This window comes from Asterias rubens, chromosome 22, assembly GCF_902459465.1.
Source record: "Asterias rubens chromosome 22, eAstRub1.3, whole genome shotgun sequence".
NCBI classification, from domain to species: Eukaryota; Metazoa; Echinodermata; class Asteroidea; order Forcipulatida; family Asteriidae; genus Asterias; species Asterias rubens.
In genome coordinates this window covers 89,394-110,546 of record NC_047083.1, presented here as the reverse complement: position 1 = coordinate 110,546, position 21,153 = coordinate 89,394, and the positions used below count along the sequence as shown (strand labels likewise).

General features: G+C 37.6%; 1 protein-coding gene across 9 annotated transcripts in view; it reads right to left on the bottom strand.

Moving 5' to 3' along the window:
* The window catches only part of LOC117305192, a 47,615-nt gene that overhangs the window by 18,514 nt on the left and 7,948 nt on the right, over positions 1-21,153 (bottom strand). For 7 of the 9 annotated variants that reach the window (XM_033790000.1, XM_033790002.1, XM_033790003.1 and 4 more), the window contains 20 exons: positions 13,335-13,415; positions 12,650-12,972; positions 11,499-11,602; positions 10,566-10,672; positions 9,443-10,219; positions 8,912-9,186; positions 7,681-8,543; positions 7,187-7,377; positions 6,432-6,628; positions 5,829-5,980; positions 5,549-5,668; positions 5,102-5,244; positions 4,359-4,560; positions 3,831-3,971; positions 3,400-3,423; positions 1,980-2,210; positions 1,656-1,757; positions 1,214-1,349; positions 706-902; positions 278-500 (listed from right to left, as the gene is read on the bottom strand). In XM_033790000.1, the coding sequence (XP_033645891.1) occupies positions 278-500; positions 706-902; positions 1,214-1,349; positions 1,656-1,757; positions 1,980-2,210; positions 3,400-3,423; positions 3,831-3,971; positions 4,359-4,560; positions 5,102-5,244; positions 5,549-5,668; positions 5,829-5,980; positions 6,432-6,628; positions 7,187-7,377; positions 7,681-8,543; positions 8,912-9,186; positions 9,443-10,219; positions 10,566-10,672; positions 11,499-11,602; positions 12,650-12,972; positions 13,335-13,415 (4,589 nt within the window). Of the gene's footprint in view, positions 1-277; positions 501-705; positions 903-1,213; positions 1,350-1,655; positions 1,758-1,979; positions 2,211-3,399; positions 3,424-3,830; positions 3,972-4,358; positions 4,561-5,101; positions 5,245-5,548; positions 5,669-5,828; positions 5,981-6,431; positions 6,629-7,186; positions 7,378-7,680; positions 8,544-8,911; positions 9,187-9,442; positions 10,220-10,565; positions 10,673-11,498; positions 11,603-12,649; positions 12,973-13,334; positions 13,416-16,680; positions 16,746-21,153 lie in introns of those variants that run through there. The other 2 variants (XM_033790008.1, XM_033790001.1) reach the window with 2 other exon arrangements.

The following is a 21,153-nucleotide window of genomic DNA, read 5'->3' as shown; positions in this document are numbered from 1 at the left end:
ATGATAAAAACAGATCACACACCTGTTATTCATTTAAAACCAGTCTTCTGACTGGCACCCTGGACATTGACTAGATGGATATTGACTACTAGGGAGACCGCCAACACTGGGCTAGATAACACAGTTGGTAGAGCACTGGTCTGTTAATCTGGAGGTTGGTGGGTCAAGTCCTGCTCCAGTCAATTTTGTTCTTTGTTCAAAACCCAACTCTTTTGAAACAAGGTGAGTACAGAATATTAAATACAAGATAATTGAAGAACTGATAAAAAAATCCTACCTCTATCATGAGACAATGGATCACCCCTTGGAGACTCAGTGGAAGGTCTCGAGTAGTACTGATTATCTCTATTTGGAGACAGTTCCATTTGTTGTGGAGGGGGTTGTTGATAGCGTGGTTGTGGGTGGAGTATTTGAGGGGAAGCATGATAAGTCGATTGGTTTGTTGATGATATGGCTGATTCAAGTACAGGAGATTGCTGAACTTGTTGTTCCTTTATTTGCTGGGGGAAAAACAAATAAGCATAAATATATTGTTTTAATAATAATAATACCAAAACTTATATAGTGTCTTAATTATATTGACATGCTTAGGGCGCTGACCACTAGTCAAAAACTAAGCAGGTAAGTTCTGGCAAATTTGGCGTTTTACAATATATTTAGACTTTCTGATTACAATAAACAATCTATTAAACAAATCTAACCCACCTGGACTTTATTGAAACTGTCACCCCTTCTACGGATTGGTGGAGCTAGTTTAGAGCTGTTATCACCCGGTGTTGCCAGGGTAGCAGAGGATGTGTTGATGTCATGTGACATCATAGTGTCTAGGTCAGTCACTGTATACTGTTTGGGAGTTCGAGGCGAATGCTCATGTCTGTGACGAGGAATCTTCTCGGACACCACTGTGGACAAAATGAAAATGGGCAATTAATTTAAGAAGTAGGTGCTCAGCTACAATCATGAGTGCACTTTTTGTCACAAAGAAACCAAACGAACAACATATAAATATTGAGAAACTCTTTACAGATCTTGTATTCAAAATAAATTACATCTCTCGTCATTTCTCACAATGTTTTATACTATAGATCAAAAGCTCTCCGCTGCTCATTACCAAGCATTTTTGTATGCTACTATATTATTTGAGTAATTACCAAACGAGTCCAGTGCCTATAAAGGGCAGAGACTATGTAGCAGTCTGAGATATTGTACTTACCTTCAGGTGATCCAAACTTGAGATTCTGCATCTGATTAACAAGCAGGTGTCTTTGTTTATCCAAACTATCCATTAAGGATTGAACTCTCGTAACTTCAGTCTCCATCTGAAGTCGCTCTTTAGTGCTAATTCCATCCTACAAGAAGAACAAAACCATGTGATCAATAATCCTTTGACCTTTAAACTACATTTCAACTATGGCTTGTCATGGCTGAGTGGTCTAGTGCACCGGTCTTAAGATCTGGAGGCTATGTCATTAGTGCATAGGGTTTGAATCTCAGTCACAACACTTGAGCAAGACACAAAACTATATAATTGCTTCTCATCACCAAATTCGTGAAATTATAGGAGTATGCATTGTCACATTGAACTCAGATTGCCATACAAATAGAAACACAGTAACTGATAGTAGACCAGCTGATCAACAAACAGATTGACTTACCAGGTTTTTGGGACTACGATTATGACGTCCTTCTAGTTTTGATCTCAGCAGAGTCACCTCCAATTCCATCTTTCCATTCTCAGCAGCAACTTCTTCCAGTTCCTTTTAAATAAATACATCAAAATAGGAAAATTATCTCATCTTGTTTTTTTCTACGGTGGTATTGTGGATTTTTTCCTCAGAATTCCGAGCTTTGATACGTAATCAAATGGAGTGTGTTAAATTGTACATTATTGAAATCAGTACTATCATTAGCATTGTCATTGTCACCAACATTGTCAATGTCCTTATGATTCCTTATATCTTAAGCAATGACATGTCTACCTTCGTTCCAACTGCAAGTTGAGTGCGAACTTTGACCAGATCTCTCTCCAGACGATGTTGTTCATATCCCATCTCAGCGACTGCTTCAGGTTCATCCCAATATTTATCCATCTGACGGCCAAGACGTTCTAAAGACGTCTCAAGACGATCTTTGTCTTCTTTAAGAATTGAGACATGGGCAGACATCTCCTGTAACTTCTTATCTAGAATGTAGAGATGGTTTAACTTCTCCTGTGTAGATACAACAAGGATTTAGGAATAAACCTTCAGCCTCTCACTTTGAAAGTTTGATGAAGTAAAAGAAATGATAGCCATTAAAGGAATTCAAGCAGGCAGTTTGGGAGACAGAAATTAAATAAACATTACAAAGTGATCACTGTACAATACAATACAATACAATATTGGAAGTGTCATTTTGGGTTGAACAAAACAATATTTAGTAGAGTTGGACTTGAACATGTGACTTTAGATCAACGTGTCAACGCTTTACCAACTGATCTATCTAGCCCATAGAGTTATATATAAGAACTAGAGGGCGCACTGGCCTATAAATGCTCTCGGCATGCGCACATTTTCTAAGTTGAACAAACAGGCATTGCTTAGCATGTGTTTGTGCGGCCATTTTGTAAGTTGACAAAACAGCATCGCGTCAGCGTTCAATAAATACAACCTCCAACGTGTTCTTCATATTCAACGCGCGTACAGAATGGCGCGCGTGTCTCCTTGCGGTCCCGTCGCGTTTGTGCAAGAAGCATCACCAGTGGGCCCTCTAGTTCTAATATATAACTCTATGATCTAGCCCCTTATGATATGAAGACTGTCATCATTAAAGCTCAGTTGGTAGAGAGTTGGTCCCGTTCTCGTAAATTTTTACTTTATTCCACCATCTATAAGCATTAATAATGGTTTACCAATGCAACAAACACACAAGAACCGTGAGAAGTGTTACACAGGTTTGTTGTCAAAACAAATAGACATCTTATTAATAACTAAAACAAATGGACTTTAAGGGAAGCATAATTTGGTCTAAAAGAGGAGAGATAAAGTATCTAGAAATTATTTTGGATTATCTACGGACAATGAGCATTAAATCAATCTATGGGAAAATACTAACAGAGTGTTTTTAAATTCAAAGGAAGTAGATTCAAAATAAAACATTTTTATCCTTTGACTTTGACAACATTACGCACTAAACAGCCACTTTAAAACAATTTGCTGACATACATTTATAATGTCACAAAATAAGACAATCACAATACTTGTCAAAATATACAACTTTGGTTCCAGAAATCACATTTAGGTGACAATAACATCTCTGACATTCATTGGAACATGTAGGCCAGGAATAGGTTGATGCAGGAGTGGAGGATGGGGGTGAAAATAAAAAAAGGTATCTTCCGGTATTAAATCTTTATTTTACCTTCTCTTGAATGAAGTAAACAATCTGATAAAATGATGGAATAGGAATGAAGAAAACATATAAGATAGAACTAAAAGCAAGATTGTTGGATTCAAGTGGTGGGAAAACTTACAAAAAATGACAATTTAAAATTAGCAAAGTTTGTTTAGGGTCTGACATTTCACCCTTTGGAGTCTTTCTCCAAGGTTAAAACACCCCAAAACCCTAAGAGCATAAACAAGTACAATAGACAAAAAAGATACAATATTAAAATAAAAGAAGTGCTGTCAAATATTTTGGCAGGGAGGCCAATTCTTTGGCAGGGTGGTCTTAAAATTTGGGAGAGCGGAAAACCCACATATGGAGAACCCTGGACTATTTATTTCCAATAATCTTATACCAAATGAATCTTATACTGAATGGATAGTGATATTTCAGAAATGATCCCTTACCTCTAGAAGTTTATCTTCAGCCGTCTGTATTTGTTGTAATTCTCCTTTCAAGTCTCGGTTTAATTTCTCTTCTTCAAGACGTCGAGAGAACTCAATCAACTTCTTAGGTTGAATATGATCCAAGTCTTTCTGTACCTTGTCCTGAAAAGAATCATCAAAATGCTGGAATTAATGTCCACATAAACCACTCGACATGCTCAAAGTTTAGATCATTCTTCCTCTTGGTAAAAAGCCTACAGCAGAAGCTTTAAATAGTATAAAGCATTTTGAGCAACATTTCACTTCCATGAAACATGATTTTGTAAAAACTATGCAAGTTTTAGGCCCCATCAGATGGGATTCGAACCGAGGTCCACATCGATGAAAGGCAAAGAAAGAAAGAAACCACTGAGCCAACCTGATTTATTCAAACAATGGTAAAATCAGAATGCATTTTTTTCCTACCTCATAGGATAAACCTTGTTAGCATTCTTTGGTCTAAAAATCTAAAGGTACCTTATTTACAAATAATGAATGAATTTAACGTACCTTGTAGAATTCCCTTGCTATCATATGATTCTCCCCTCCATATAAACTTCCCATCCGGACCAGATTATCCACCAGATGAACCAACGGACCACTGATCTCAAGCTCTCGCTGAACTTCCTCTTGTTCTATTTCCAACTCTTCATAAAACTGTCTCTCTTCATTCAGGTTTGGATTGGAACGACGATGTAAAGAATCACCATGTCTAAAGTCAATCAAATAAATATTGTATTCCTATATTATATAGCTCCTACCATAAATATTGTGAGAACCAACTCCCTCTGAAGTAACATAGTTTTTAAGAGGTAAGTGCGCGCAAACCTTTCTTATGCATCTGAAAGGTGTTTTTTTCTTTAATTATTTTCTGTCAAAATCACAGGTTTGTTATTATTGATTTTAATTCGTTTTTTGCTTGTTTTTCTTGATTATAACATTTTCAATTCTTGTCTGTTGTTTTGTTGTATTGTCACACCATTTTTTAGTGAAATTCAATTTCAATGTGCAATTTTCAATGTGTAAAAGTGGTTTAACTATTTCACATATTTTTTATTTGTTTTATTACCAATTTGCCTTCTATTTAATTTCAAATTTATGTAAAATTGTTGTAATTCAGCCTTTGTGCTGCGAGGAAAGTTTTTTAATAAACCATCTTTCATTTTGTGCATTTGTTGAGACACCAAGTGAGAATACTGGTCTTTGACAATATTACCAAATGTGTCCAGTGCCTTCAACCCGTAACACATTACCTTGCTCTGATCTTGCTTGGGCTTCCAGGTGGCGTTGTTGGATCAATCAATAAAGCTAATTCTTGATCAATCATATCTAACCATCGTTCCAAGTTGGACTGATCTCGACGAAGCTGAATCAATAACAACACCAGCTCTTCATGCTACAATAAAACCAAAACAATCAAAACTAATTATTTGCAAATGTTTAAACCGAAGTAAAATCAAGTTTAGAAGTAGATTACAATATAAAACACAAATACATATTCTCTTTTTCACATCCCTGTGGAGACATCTTTTTTTTTCTTCCTTCATCCTTGAACCCAATCTCTGATGTTCTGTACACAAACTTCCTTATGGAACAACGAGAACTCTTCTTGGGAGACCGTTTGTTTTTCCTGTTTCTGTGTTGTTCTTGGTCTTTACAAGGTAGTGATTATTAAAACACAGGATTTGCAGTCTTTTTACCGATTTGCCAAGGAGATCTCCAGCAGCAATGCTAAGACGAAGACGAATACCGGTAGACAGAAGAATATAAGGCTGTGTCTTCATCTGCCACTTACGGAAACGACTTGTAGGCTCTCTTGGCTGAAATTGTGAAGAAAACAAAATCAACATCAGCAACAATATACCAATTGCTTTGAGTCTTGATTCCCGTTTCAGTGATTCTGCGCCTAGAAGGCCAAGCGCCTTATACACAGGATATTTGGTGACTTCTGGTGAGTAAGATCAAAAGGATTTGACTCACCCCTTTACTAGGTCCATTCCCCTCAGTGAGTGGTGCTAACATATCTCCTCCATTATACTCATTCTTTTCTAAGGTATTCCTGTTTGATCGACTCTTCGGTCTGCCATTCTTGGGTCGGCTTGGAGCCATATCTGCCTCCGTGACTCCACCACCTGGAATTAATAGAAACAAGCCTCATTTAAATATATGACTCAACATTCTATAAATAATAATAATAATAATAATAATAACAGTAATAATAATAGTAATAATAATAATTTTTACACGTGTAAAGCGCTTATATCCGTCACTCAGTGACGCTCAAGGTGCTTCAACATTAAGTGTTTTTTCTGAAAGGTATTGCGGAGCTACATTTTGAGAGTATGATGGCAATTCATTCACGTAGCTCTTGTGCAATTACAGCTAATCAAATCAAGGAACAACGGGGCAAACCCCTTCTCTTTCCAGAAAAATCTGCTTAGCAAATTTTCTTGGCTAAACAAAAAATGACCGGAGTACCAAACTGTATGTTTTTCTGGCTGGTAACCTATTTTTGCTAAGCGCAAGTTTTTTGTGCTAACAGACCTTATGAAATTGGGCCGTGTTAAGTTGCAGTTTACTTACCGGTTTCCTCCTCAGTGATTGGTGATGCATATCTACGAGGATGGTCATAATGGGAGGCCCTCTGTTGGTTTGGATTAGGAGAGGGTGCGTTGAATGTTGGATTGGTTGGTGTAGAGCGTTGTATGACGGCTTCTACTGGTTGTGGTATGTAGTCAGATTGAGGGTCTATGCTTCGCTGAACTGGAGTATGTCTCTCACTGTGGAAGGGAAAATACAATCAGGGAATAATTTCATAGGGCTTAGACAATAGTGCTTAGCAATTTCCTGCTTAGCAGAAATGAGCAGGATACCAGTCACAAATTCACAAAATGTGACATGATAACATTAATCAAGTAATGTTGGTGTGCTTGAATAGCTACTATTTGTGTTTAAGGAGCTCTATGAAGTCGGGTCCAGATCCTCTTCAAAAGAAACAATAATATTGAGTCAAGATCCACTATGGGTATAAAGGATGTTTGAAAATGAGCTCCTATAATGTAATCACACATCATCGCTTACGGAAGCAAGGAAATTTGCGCTTAGGCAAGCCTTTAAACAGGTAATTATTGCTTGTGCACTTGCGTACACCTCGTTCATACTAGGCATTCTTTGCTCAAACAGCCAGTACAGACATTCAGCAGAGAATGATGATCATTAGTGCAGAATTTTGCAGTAAACAGAGCCAATTGGGTCCGGTTCACACGGTCTATCACAGGTGCCTTGACACCTGTTAATTATAAATTTGAATTGATTTGGTACTTGGTACACTTTCCTACCTTTCTGATTGTTTGTCTTTTGCCTTGTAGTATGACTCTGGTACGTTGGATGGCCATTCAGTTTCGTTCTTCTGATAAACCATGGGACTATTAAGGTCTGACCTCTGCTCAGGGGTCAAGAGGTCATGGTTTGGCTGAACTAGAGGACTCTGTAGAATTGACCTTTGTTCCGGAGTAACGCCATCTTGTTCCTGGAAGAAAACAACAAAACGAGATATCGCTATTTGAACACAATGGTTGGCAAACTTCACTCAACCTGGTCAATATTGTTGCATGTAATCATAGGCCCTTTTCAAATCCACGGCTTTTGCTTCAAGCTCCTTGTCTGAATCCCTGAGCGCGTACGCAAAGAAAGCACAATTCTTAAAGCACCTGCGGGGCCAAGCTAGCATGAGTCGAGTCTAGAGTTGTAGTCGTGGTTTCAAAAAAGGGCCAAAGGGTCATAGAAGCTTCGAATATATTTTGGACATCGTTGATTTTAAAATCAATCTCACCATAATTCCATTCTTGGGGATCTTGAAATGTAGCGCCTCTGGTGGACGCCTTCCTTGAGTTGATTCAACTTCAACTCTCTTATCATCATGTGGACCGACTCTATTAGGATCAATCCTCTGGGGGTCACTTCTTCTTCTTGGGTCACTTCTAACATCTCTTCTTCCGTTACCTCCTGGGACACTCCTTCTTGGGTCACCTCTTGGGTCACTCCGTCTTGGGTCACTTCGTCTAGAGTCACTTCTTCTGGGATCATCTCTTGGGTCACCGTGTCTGGGGTCCCCTCTGGGGTAATTTCTTCTTGGGTCATCTCTGGGGTCACTTCGTCTAGGGTCACTTCTTGGGTTACTTTGTCTTGAGTCACTCCGTCTAGGGTCCCCTCTGGGGTCACTTCTTCTTGGGTCACCTCCTTGGCCATTTTGTCTCGGGTCCCCTCTGGGGTCACTTCGTCTTGGGTCACTTCTTGGTTGAGATTGTCTCCCATCCACTGATCCATGAGTAGATCCTGTTGGAGTTGACAATCTGTCTTGGCCTCTAGGTTTGCGATAATCAGGAGGTAAGGTTGCTGCTTGATGAGGTCCTCTTGGTGAGCTCTCCATAGATGATGGATAGGGTGACCTCTGGCTCCGATCTAAGGACCTAGTGGCATCACGTCTACGATCATCTCGATCTTGACTTCTATTTGACTCAGACCATGAATCATAATCTTGAGGTCGTTGTCCTCTCTGAGGTTGGTCTGGTCTTCTTCCGTCACCCCATGGAGACATCACTGGATTGCCGAAGGGACTCGGTAAAGAGTCGGTAGTAGAGGAATCATAATTACCTCTGTTGCTATGGTCACCAGGACGCCCAGATTGACTATTGTCTAAATAAATCAAAAACAACCCCAAAAGAAAGTTTAAAGAAAATGAAACAAACAAAAGCAGATTCATCTTCTCAAATCATAAAGACAAATTGATGCTTATTTGAAATTCATCTTGAAAAAAAATAACTATCTGAGCCCAATTTCATAGAGCTACTTAATCACAAACAGCAGCTTAGTACAACAAAATTTAAATAAAGGTTACCAACCAATCTACCATTCACATTTTGTGACTCTGCATTCCTGCTAAGCAGACAAATTATTAGAAATGTTTTTGCAATATAAATTTTTGGTTTTATACAAACCCAAAACTTCTTTAATCTGGATGCAAATTTCCATCTATTAAATTTTTTTTTAAAGAGAATTATTACCTGTGTCTCGTCTCTCTCTGGATTTGGACCTCGGTCTTGGAAGTGTTTTGTAAGAGTCCGGATACTGACCAGGAGAATGAGGAGCTGACCGCTCTCGACCCATGGACCTTGATCGAGCTTTACCTCCACTGGACAATGACCCACTCTCACGATCCCAACTACGACGTTGATCTCCACTTTGCATATCACTGGGTCTGTCACCATGTCCGTCAGCGTGTCTGTCACTGGGTCTATCACTGTGTCTGTCCTGGGAAGCTCGACTTGATTCTGAATCTCTGTAAAGGTAAAAAGGTCAACAAAATTCAAAAATTTTAATACTTTACGTGGTCAGTACGTATTTTGTCAAGAATGACTACGTAAGATTTGAAACTTTGCATGGTTGCAGTATAACTAAGGGAGGTTTGCGGTAGCAGCTTGTGAAAAATCTCTGTTGAGTAGTGTTGGTTCTGATTGCTCTACTTAAGATTAATGGTATACCGCAAACCACAAAAATGACTATTTTGTTATACATTTTGGCTGTTTCTATATTACCTTGTTCTGGGTCTATTTTGTCCCTGTCTTCTGTTCTCATCTTGACCAGTAGGTCTTGACCCCTGTCTCGGCTGAGCACTCCTTGGTCTCTCCTCATACTCAGAATTCTCAACTGGAGCTGAGGTATTGACTACTATTTCTTTCTCTGCCACAATCTGTCGATCTTGATCACTTTCAGAGAGTGAGTTATATCCATCGTGTCTGTCTTCACCTGGTTGTCCGGCATTACGGGCATTACCCTTATTGTAATTATCATTCTGGTCACGTCGGTGTTGGTTGATGACTTCTTTCTGTTGATCATCACTATCAGACTTTGACCTAGGGTCATCGTCATAGTAACGATCCTTAAGATGTTGTTTTCCTTCTTCTAAAGATGAGTATCCGTCTATATCCTCATCAGGGGGATAATCGTAGATAGCCGGGGGATTAGAATCTCCATCTCGTCCTTTCTTCATCTCCTCCGGCCATCCTCCTTGGTTGAAACGCTCTCTTGCCTCCCAGTAACCCTCTGGAGCGTTGTTATAATCCTCCTCATTGTTAGGATGTTTCCTCTCAAGCTCATCTGGTTCTCTTGGTAACCGACCATTAGGATCAAACCCATTGGCCTGTTGTTGTGGTGTTCTGTCGTCATTAAAATCATCAGGTATTGTGTCGTTCAAGTCCTTTGGGCTTCGGAATAACCAGTCGTCCTCGTCTCGTTTTGAATTGTTGAGTGCGCGAGATTGATAATCTTTAAAGCCTGCATCATCCTCATCATATCGAGGCCTTTCATGTTGCCTGTAATTTATCAAAAAATAGCACCAACCATAATTGAAGCCTCTGCTACCAGGAGTATAGTAAACCCTAAAGTCTTCTCATTTCTCATTTATAGCCCTTTAATGATTATAAAGAAGAAAGCTGTTGCGTGTTTATGCACACTATGTTATGAATCAATAGAATTAGATGTTGCAAACTGCTTAGCAATCAAGAGGACATAAATGCAAACAAAAAATATTTAATGGCCTGACGACGTTTTAACTCTAGCAGAGTCTTTCTTAAAGGCTAATGACAATATGTTATGGTGACAAATAAGAAAGCATAAGGCAACCAGAACTAGAGGATTTAAAGAGTCGTTGTTACTCACCCATCAAGCTGCAACTTGGCAGCAAGATTTAAAGCTCTCATCCACTGATTCATATCACTCTGATTCTCAGCAGCTAGGTAGTAGGTTCTCATATTATCATGTTCACACTGGGGAAAAAAATAATTGATTCAGTTAAATTCTCAGCAGCTAGGGAGTATGTTCTCATATCATGCTCACACTGAGAAGAAAAGTAATCAGTTAAATTCTAAGTAGCTAGGGAGTACGATCTCATGCTCACACGAGGGGAAAAAGAATCAGTTAAATTCTCAGCATCTATGGAGTATGTTCTCATGCTTGACTGGGGAATATAACTATTTTAATTCTCAACAGCTAGGGAGTATGTTCTCATATTATCATGCTCACACTAGGGAAATAAATAACCTTTTTAGTTCTTATAAATAAGCTAGGGATTATGTTCTCATTATACTCACACTGGAGAAAAAAAATAATAACTTTAATTATTCAGAGAAAATTTAAGTCAGGAAAATAATTAATAATTAAAATTTCAATAAATTATTTGTAAACAAAAATCCATCATGATTTAGTTGAACCACTTTGGGATAATTGTGAGTAAAGACTTTACATGCAATATGGTAGGCACCAACATTATACCAAAATAAAGGCGTGGCATTTGGAATTTGGAGAAAACAATTTCACAACAAAACTACACCACTGCTTGTGCCTCAATTTAGATAATTTGTGTTTTTTAAAATAAAAATCCCCTCCCTTTAATGTTTAATTAAACATCTGACTTTGGATAATTATATCAATGAGAGTGTTATTCATAAACAATGTAGGCTGAAATTATACATGTACTTGCATAAAACCATTTGATATTTTATGTGGATTAATTTTGTCCACAGACTTTCATTCTTTAACCAAAGAAGAAGACAGACACAAATAAATCAGGGAAAGATTAACAAAAACTCTTACCTTAAAAGCAAATTTCCTGGTAATTTTATCCTGAGGTCCGACCGGACCAACGACGTAGCTAGGAATCAAAATGGAACCCGTTTCACTCTTGGACTTGTCCGACCCTGGATGAAAAGCATCAGAAAATAGATTTGATGACTGTGTGGGTTTTACGACTGATGAATAACCAATGAGATAAGTCACATGGAGCATTATTGTTTTACATGGCACTTTAAAGTGAAGGTACTTGTTTGGTAATCACTCTTAAAGTTAATTGCAATACCTACAGTTAATGGCAAGCCTACAGTAGCTTTCGATAAAATAAAGCACTTTGAGAAACATTTCACTTTGGAATCATGTGGATATGTACAAAATATATCAGTTTTTATGCCCACAAAGTTGAATCTGAGAAGCGTTACTGAAGGAAGTAAGGAATAATATCATGCCTGCAGATTGTACAATGCTGTATGTGAATAAATTACAAGTACAAAGTTGGTTTGTTTAGATTTATTTATCTTTTGATTTGATGGTGCATTGACTTCAGGTGAGGTAATGATAGTACATCCCAGGCACGTGTCTGTTAGTGATCTGAATATATACTTGACATTTTAATCAGTATGAACTTAACAGCTGAGTCAAGGCTGGAATTCTTTAGAGTCTGGAGTCTAGACAATTAATGTGGCCATCTAGTCATGATGTTCAACAAATGTTTCATTTAAATATAACTCCAGAAATACTTCACCTTCTGAATTGATTTTGAGGCAATGCATAGTCAAGTTTCAGAAAATAAGCCAAAATACTAAAAATGAAAAACAAGTCTGTTTGCTTTGATTTGTTTATCTCTTGACCTGATGGTATGTTGACATCATGTATGTGTATTAATCAAAACGAACAATCATCCTAAAAGCTTAAAACTACATGGCAATAATATTACTGTACGCAGGCCTCAAACTTCGTTCTTCAAGGGGCACAGCAATATTCCTCTGGTAAGGGGCACTTCTATTCAGAAAGTGTAAGCTTGTATCGGAACCTTGCAGAGGGCACCATCAGCACCACGGCAATTGATGTGTGTGCCATTGGTTATTTCAAGGGTTGTGTATGATTAGATTTGTTGACAATCTGGAACAAGAGGAAGGGAAAGGTGTGATGCTAATTATGATTAAGACGTTTACCTTTGTAGAAGAAAAGACCAAAGTCAGCAAGAACACACCATCTTTTCCTCCACACCTTTAAGGCACCACTATCTTGTTTATACAACCATCCTTCCATTGTTATAGCAGCATCACGCCGTCGTTTCAAGGAGGGAGTGGATCCTTTAGAAACAACTTTCTTTCTGAAGCTAGGACGTTCTGATGAGGAGGGTGTTGTTGGAGTGTTAGGTGAGGAAGGAGAGGTTGGGTAGGAAGAACGATCATCATAGGAGGAGTTCCCAGTAGGTTCAGACATCACTAAGGGAGCTAGTTGACTGCGTTGGTAAGGGGGTGTATTCGGAGCCCTGGATGGGAAATATAAAAAAATCACATGTATCAAAATATTCACTAAAAACACTAAAAAAAAACACTCGCTGTTTTGTACTGTGAACTTGATGTCAATTATAAATAACTAGTTTGGCTTTGAACAAAGACAACATTTACTAGAGCAGGATTTGAACCAATGATCTCCGGATTAATATGCCGGCGCTCTACTGTCTACATGTACCAACTGAGTTAGCCCGATAATACTGGCAGTCTCCCTAGTTTGTCAATATCTTTGTTCTGGGTGCCATAATAAATTGAATAAATAATAATAATCAAGTAACACACTTTTAAAAACAAACTCTTAAAAAAACTTTATGATAAATTGATGGAACTAACATACCTCTCAATGAGTGTAAAATCTTCTTCAGCTTCAGCATAGTGAGTGATGGGATGATGGAATGAGGTATCCCCAGTATGATGACTGTCAAATAAACAAAAATATGTATTCAGATAAATCCTGACAACAGGTTGGCACTAAACTCAAGCTTTGGTGTTTCTGTTAAGTGTGGGTTCGAGTCCCGGTCATGACACTTTCAAGTGTCCTCAAGATAGACACTTTAACCATAACATGTAAGGCTGCATCCTTGGGATGGAACGTAATAACAATAGGCCCATTGTGCTGTGCAATGCACGTCAAAGAACCCAGTGCACTTATCATAAAGAGAAGGGGTTTGCCCTGGTGTTCCTGGTCTGATTGGCTGCTTTGCACCACAGCACCTTGTGGTGCAAATCGGTCGCGTAGCTCAAAAACACCTTGCAGAACAATACTGAATGTTGAAACACCTTGAGCGTCACTGATGAGTGATTTAGAAGCCACTTTTTGCCTTTTGCTTACTTTTTTAAAACCATTATAACTTATCCCACACCAACTTAATTGCATCATTCAAACTGATTGTGTACAAGTTTGAAAGTTTACCCTTAAAAGGTTTTTATTTTATTGCAAATGTAACATGATATTTGATGATGAAGGAAATTGAAATCAAACTCCAAAATCTAAGAATGATTCATGCTGTTGCGGTAACTTAAGAAATTAATGTCACAATAATGTTACAAGGTTCATTGGTTACTATGGAGTAGAGTATTCTCTAATGTGTTGTAAAATGCACATGGGCTGAAGGAAACTGAAATGTTAGACAGTTTAAAGTAGAAAATTACTTTGCAATAACTCATGATTCTTGAAATTATGATCACTCTGAATTGAAGATCAATTCATTGGAGAATTTGTCAAACCACTAGTGGTTTTTAGAATCAAGGGGAGAGATTTACACGTGGTACTACTGCAAACCTCTCACAAACTTGATACATGATATCCTTTAATAAATTGCCTATGACCACATAAGACATAAAGTCTCATTACAGGTCACACAGGTAAAGGTGAGTCATTTGTTGTGGGCCCAAATTTCCAGATATCGGATTTGTAACAGATTGAACCGGTCCCTTCCACTAAACATTATCCTTTATATCTAAAGAAAGTAATTTAAAGGGAAAGTATACCTTGAATTTTTGAAATCATTTGATTGTTTTTAAAATCTGATGTTTATTTCAATAACAATAAAAATAGCCAGTGAAAGTTTCATTTCAAAAGGTGGTCATTTGAGACATTGCCAACAATCCGGAGCAACTTTGTTCAGCCAGAAAGAAATGCTCCTCAGATTCATATTTTGGGAGATAAAACTTATATCTTTTTACATTACATTACTTCATAGTGACATGATTTTCAAAATGCTTTATACTATTATACACATAATGAATGTTTATGAGTGCAATGGTGCGAATATGTTCATGAGTTGAAAGATGGAATGTTCTATTCAACGAGGCGGAGCCGAGTTGAATGGAACATTCCAGCTTTCAACGAATGAACATATTCGCACCATTGCACGAATGAAAAACATTCATTATTTGTTTTATATAACATCCAAGTAGATCTTTGTCATTTTGATTGAAAGATACAACTTTCAAAACAAACAATTTCAACTGTAGAAGCCGAATGCTAGTAATTTTACTATGCCTTCTTGCAGTAACACCTGCTGCGTTACCAAAGACACGCGCACGCAGTGATGTTTTTACTCAGCTTTTTCGTTCCATCCGAAAAGTACCATTGCACGCTGCCAGCATGCAATGGTACTTTTCGGATGGAACGAAAAAGCACGGTGAGTGACTCAGCGTGCAATGGTACTTTTATTTGCTATCACGTGACGGACAATCCTCCAATCAAATGGCAAGGATCTGCTTGGGTGTTATATAACAAAAGATGTTGTACTTCTACCCAAGTAAGTTTGTATTGGCATTCATTTTTAGGAGTGCTTCCCTTTTAAAGACCCAAATACAATCAGTAGGTACATTCATCTAAAAGATTCAAGCTCTTTATCATATTCCTCTTAGGAAGAAATGTTCTCGGAGCATTGGAAAAATATGCTTTATATATATTTAAAAATTTAACAAGCGTACCACAGAATGTGACATCAACTGCGCATTCTTGCTTTACAAAACACATGCCATTGAGACTCTGTTTGCAATCTGTCAACCCTATCATATGTCTTCTTTTGCTTCTTTCCACCACGTAGTTGATACCTTTGAAAGGTCTCCATACAAACACGGCTGCAACTTTATAGTGCATTTTCAATGAACAAAGGCTAATGACTAGAAATTCAATCTTTGCATACTACTTGTACTGTGTATTATCGTTTTTTTAGATTGCGAGAGATTAAAGCTGGGACTGTGTAAGTCTACTGCTATGGCCAGCGAGCAATTTTCCTTGTATAGCAGAGCAAAATGATACACAATCAGTTGCTATTCAAAAATCACCATTTGCTACTCAAAATTAGCATTCAGTGTGCACAAAAATAAGTTGTCTTTATTTTGTTGAGCCAGCACTACGCAAAATTGCTGGATGAAACTGTTCTTTATAGGGGTAATATGTAAAAAGGTACAGTTCAAGATTTATGCATAAATTATATGAGTGCATGTTACATGCAAGGCCAGCGATGCACACACTGTAATTATTTCTTCAGCTATTCTTGTAGGGATGGGTTAAATTGAAGTAATTGAATGAAGCAAACTGCACTCACAGTGACTATTTACGATATGTAATCATAACACAGGTATTCCAATCTGTTCAAGATCTGTGTGTGTGTACACGTATGTAGCATAGAGATGGTCCTTTCTCTGAGCTTGTCAACTTTAGCTGAACTCTAGTACAGATAATTTATTCATCATTTAAAAGTATTTGCAATATACAATGACAAGCTTACAACATGTAGATATTGTGGACAAAGTTGTAACCTGAACCATTTAGCAAGGACTGAATCATAATACTAGTTTTGTATTACAATGTCAACAAACTTACGTACATAAAAACTCAGCAAACATTTTGCTCAAGTGCATGTTTACTTATTGGAAGGATTCATACACAAAATTATGTATTTACTTGTACGAACAATGAATGCAATGCAGTTGAATCTAATAACAAAAACCATACTAGCATGCTTTTACCAATACAGCAATGTGTGTAAAACCAGTGTTTTCCCCCGAGTCTCGTAAGACCAGGAGTAAGTTAACTAAAAGGAATCTTATGAAACTTCCAGGATTTAAGTTATTTAACCACAGTAGACAATTTCCCAAAACTAATTTCTAGAAAAGCTTTCATAAAACAGGAGTTTCATGATTTGAACATTCCAAGAACTAACCTCTCCTGATTTGCAGAACCAAGACATACTCAAGACGATAAGATCCAAACTGCACTCTTATAATCCTAGAGTCATCCTAGAATCATCATAGAGTCCTAACCATGATATGGTTGTTGTGAGCATCCACAACAACCTCGGATGTTTAAACGATGGATGTATATATGGTACAAACAGAATAGTGTTCAAGTATGTGCTGTCCAACACTCATGCCCTCTTTCTTGACGATCTATTATTTTACTATAGAAATATCCTGGCATGCATGGTAGGGTGTCCATGCATTGAATGCCAGCTGGTAGTTTATGGTATGTCATGTTTTTATTAAAGAGTCATTGTGGGAATTCAACCCAGATGAAAATTATCTCCACAACATCATGTAGGTTCAGGTCAAGGTAAACCTGGGACTTTAGTTTCGGAAAGTTTGGGTACGGGGTGAAGTTTAGCGATGTGCCCTCCATGAACAGTCCTCCAAGGAAAACAACAATATGAGATGAATACATTGTCTTTCTCTACACCTGGACTATCTGGGATCAGTTTCATAGAAACAATCAGCACAAACAACTTGCTAAGCACAAACAAATCTTGCTCAGCAAAAATAGGATACTATACAATTACTATTGCTGTGACTGGTATCCTATTTATAATATTTTCTTGCTTAGTTAAGAAATTTGCTGAGTAGAATTTTCTGCTTCTGAATCAGCTTTATGAAATTGGGCCCTCCATGTTGTTCTACAAAACTTTTTGGCCAATAGCTAACTTAATTCCTGGTTTGAATCTAGGAGCACTATTCAAAATGCAACTCAGTCATACCAAAAGGATTGAAAAACAATTTTAAGTCCTTCAACAAATGTCATTATTTACTAATATATTGCTGCTTAGTGCCATGATCTACACTGTAGATGGCATGGTGATATAAACCTTGTTATCATTATTCACAGTTACAACATACCTGTATAAAACATCAAATAACTGCACTTACTATGACCTCATTAAAGCAGAAATAAACATCATAAATCAAGCCGAATTGCCTTGGAATGGCAGAGAGATGGACAATTTCCAGTTGCAGTCAACAAGCTGGATTGGTTTGCAAACTTACATTTCTTCACATGTTGTATTTTCACTTGGACGTTATTGACTGATTGTATGCACGTTTCTGTTCCTCATAATACAATTATTCAGGAAGCCAACCTTCTGCTATACAGAGCTTAATTACTGCTTACAGAACTCTTATGTTTGTATACCTGCGCAAAGGTCCACAATTTGTTCAGAACAGGTGTTTTCAAGACTTACTAGTCTAGCAACAAAATGTGTTGTGTGCAACTTTATGATTTGCTTCAGGGATGAAAAATCAATTTCAAATTAACAAGGCCCTGGGGAATTTTTTTCTTCTTCTCACAAAAACACCAAAAAAAACGGAGAAATTTTCATAATATAACTATGGGGATTGTAAGTCCTTAAATATTGTTTTTTGAAACCAAATAGAAACCATAGCAATCTCAAATTGCTTTTAAAACAGAGTTAATAGCAAGGTTGGTAAATGACATTCTTCAGAAGTCCAAATTTTCGTGAATTTTTTCTACAAATCAACAATTAAAAGATAACAAATCGAGGCACAAAGGAATAACGGGAGTGGCTTGTCAGATAAACAGTTCTTTTTATTCTAAAGGAATCACTGGTTACCAGTGAAACTCAAGTGCATAGTCAGCATGAAAGAATGACTGGCTACCAGTGAGACTAATTAAAGATCATAATCTGTGTTTTATTCTAAAGGAACCTTTGTTTACCAGTGAAACTCAAGTGCATTATCAGCATGAAAGAATGACTGGCTACCAGTGTGACTAATTAAAGATCATAATCTGTGTTTTGTTAGAATGCAAACATTCCAGACTATTGACAAAGCTTTTCATAACTTAGAATGTGGCTGAGATTTCTTGATGTCTGTGGTTTGATACATACTGAAAGTATTAAAGTTATTGTGTGGGTGTAAACCTTCATGTAAAGCCTAAGGCAGACCATTCTACCTTCATGAGGCAGACAGGCTCCAGTTAAAGGACTGAGTCATTTTAGATTGGATTGAAAGTAGGTGGGCAACTGGCTAGATAGGCCCTACATTTGAGTACCCCATTATTTCCTCTATGGATATAATATAAACCATAGAGCAAAGACAAACTAAAATAGCCTTTTAGTCCTTTTACCAATTGCAGTTGTTTTTGTAACTATTTGACTACAGCACATAGAATTAAAAAGTGGCATTTGACTATTTGAAATGCAGGTTTATTATGTTGGGCCTACATTGTGCTGGTACATTATGTCATTCAAATAAATCAAATTTAGATTATATGCTTACAATCCGCAACTTCATACTTTAAGAGGTTTGGCTTGATCGTGTGATCTTTAATGGAAACAGTGATTGGCCATTGTGAATGACAGTTGGTCAATGTTATTTTGTGCAAAGTGCATCGAGCTGAGCCAGAAATTCAAAAGGAGTTAAGAACACCTGCTAAGAGGCTCAATCTTGAGTTTCAAAATGTCAGCAGGTAATGTTGGTCATGTGGTTCAAAGTCTTATCATAATGAGGAGCAGAACAGTAAGTCATATGGGAAGATTTCCACTAGATCTATGGTCATACAGACTGCTTGTAAAAGCACCCTTCAAGATAAACATGTTCAAGCAGTTAATGGTATCAGGGGAATACAAGAATCTGCTTCAGGACATTTCACATTGACATTGAGTGGACTGCTCAGCATCTAGACACTTGGAAAATACTGGGCATCACTGGGTATGGTTTCATTCTCTCAAGACATGATGTGACCATGAGACTTTCAGTTCTGTTTGCTTCATTTTGTTAGGGCAATTAGGGCACCAAGGCATTTTCTCCCTAAGGGCACCTCGTCTGAGCATTCCAAGGGCGCCAATGCAATGACCAGGGGGCGTTGAGGCAATCGCCTTCATTGCCTCCATGAAGTAATGTATCAGGTCTTGACTTTCTCAATAAATCCCTTGACCAGGGGGCGTTGAGGCAAATGCCTTCATTGCCTCCGTGAAGTATCAGGTCTTGACTTTTTCAATAAATCCCTTCACCAATCTCAGAAGCCAATCTAGTGATGGTGTTCTGTTTAATTTGACAGGAGAGATGAAAGAGAGTTTAATGCCGCTTGGGGTCAGATAATTGGATGTTCAGTTCATCGTGAGGCCATGGGTCTTTATTCTTAATATCAACTGGATGAAGGGTTATTACATTTTATTTCCGATGCAACCATACAAAATTAACCAATACAGGAAAAACTGACTAACTTGCAGTCAATCTGCTTATCTTACTGGTATAATTTGAGAGGTTACATGGTGACCATCTTGTGGGAGCAGTGTCAGAAGACAACAGTCACAATGTCTGTTTTAGTCAGGATTTGGGAAAAGGGTGTCAAAAATTGCAGGAAATTTTAAAAACCGGGATGTCTAAACTGTTCTTTTGCTATTTACATACGGTAAATGACAGATAAAACAGACAGGGTGTGTGGAAAAGACACACAGACACCCATCTTGCTAACATCATGGTTCAAAACAACATCAATCATCATTCATGAATGAACTTTTGTTAAAATTTAGATTGCAGTCTATTTTCATACGATATGCACTCACAAACAAACAAATGAATGAACTTGATGTATCCAGGTAATAACAACAAAATGGTATCAACCTGTTATCAAAAAGGGCACTCTAAGTTGAAACTCAAGCGTAACTCGTTAAAAGTGCAGTGTTCATTGATCCCATTAGTCTACCTATTGTGTCAGGTCATATTGGTTGCTAAGGAATGTCAATCATGTGTCAAGTTTTCAAACAATATTGGATAAAGAATCTTTAAGATTAATTATTTTGTTGGAATAAATAATGCAGCACTTTAGTCTAGCCATGCTTTAGGCCACTCTTCAAAGATCTGAGGTAGTGAATGGTATTATTGTGAATACCAGCACGTTTATGATCAATATTCAAGTTAATTTCTGTCTCATAAAGGTTGGAGTCGAGTTGCTTTTTTTTTTTTTTTAACAGATCTTGGGAAAATCTTGAGTATACCAGGCTTATACATTGCTCCCCAGTGTAAGGGTAAAACTTAATAATACTCTTTCTCCTGATGCAAGCTTTACATCTATTTTTAAAAAGGTTTGCTTTATATGGAAATTTTAGGGGCATTTCAGCCTGAATGTAATGGTGCAAACACAACACCTTTGACCCGCACTTTGTATTTAGGGCACGTTTAAAAAAAAAAAATACATAGTTGCCTAGATTTGATTTATAGAAAACACACACTCAGAAGGACATGTCGCAAACAGTATTCCCCTTCAATGGCTTCTCAAACCGCGGGGCATAAAAACAAACTTTAAAATTACTGTGTCCAGGGTCCAGAAAACCCTTTTTAAACTTGGATCAGTTGTCATGACAAAATTGTCATTATACAAAATGCCAAACCCAGGAGAAGCAAGT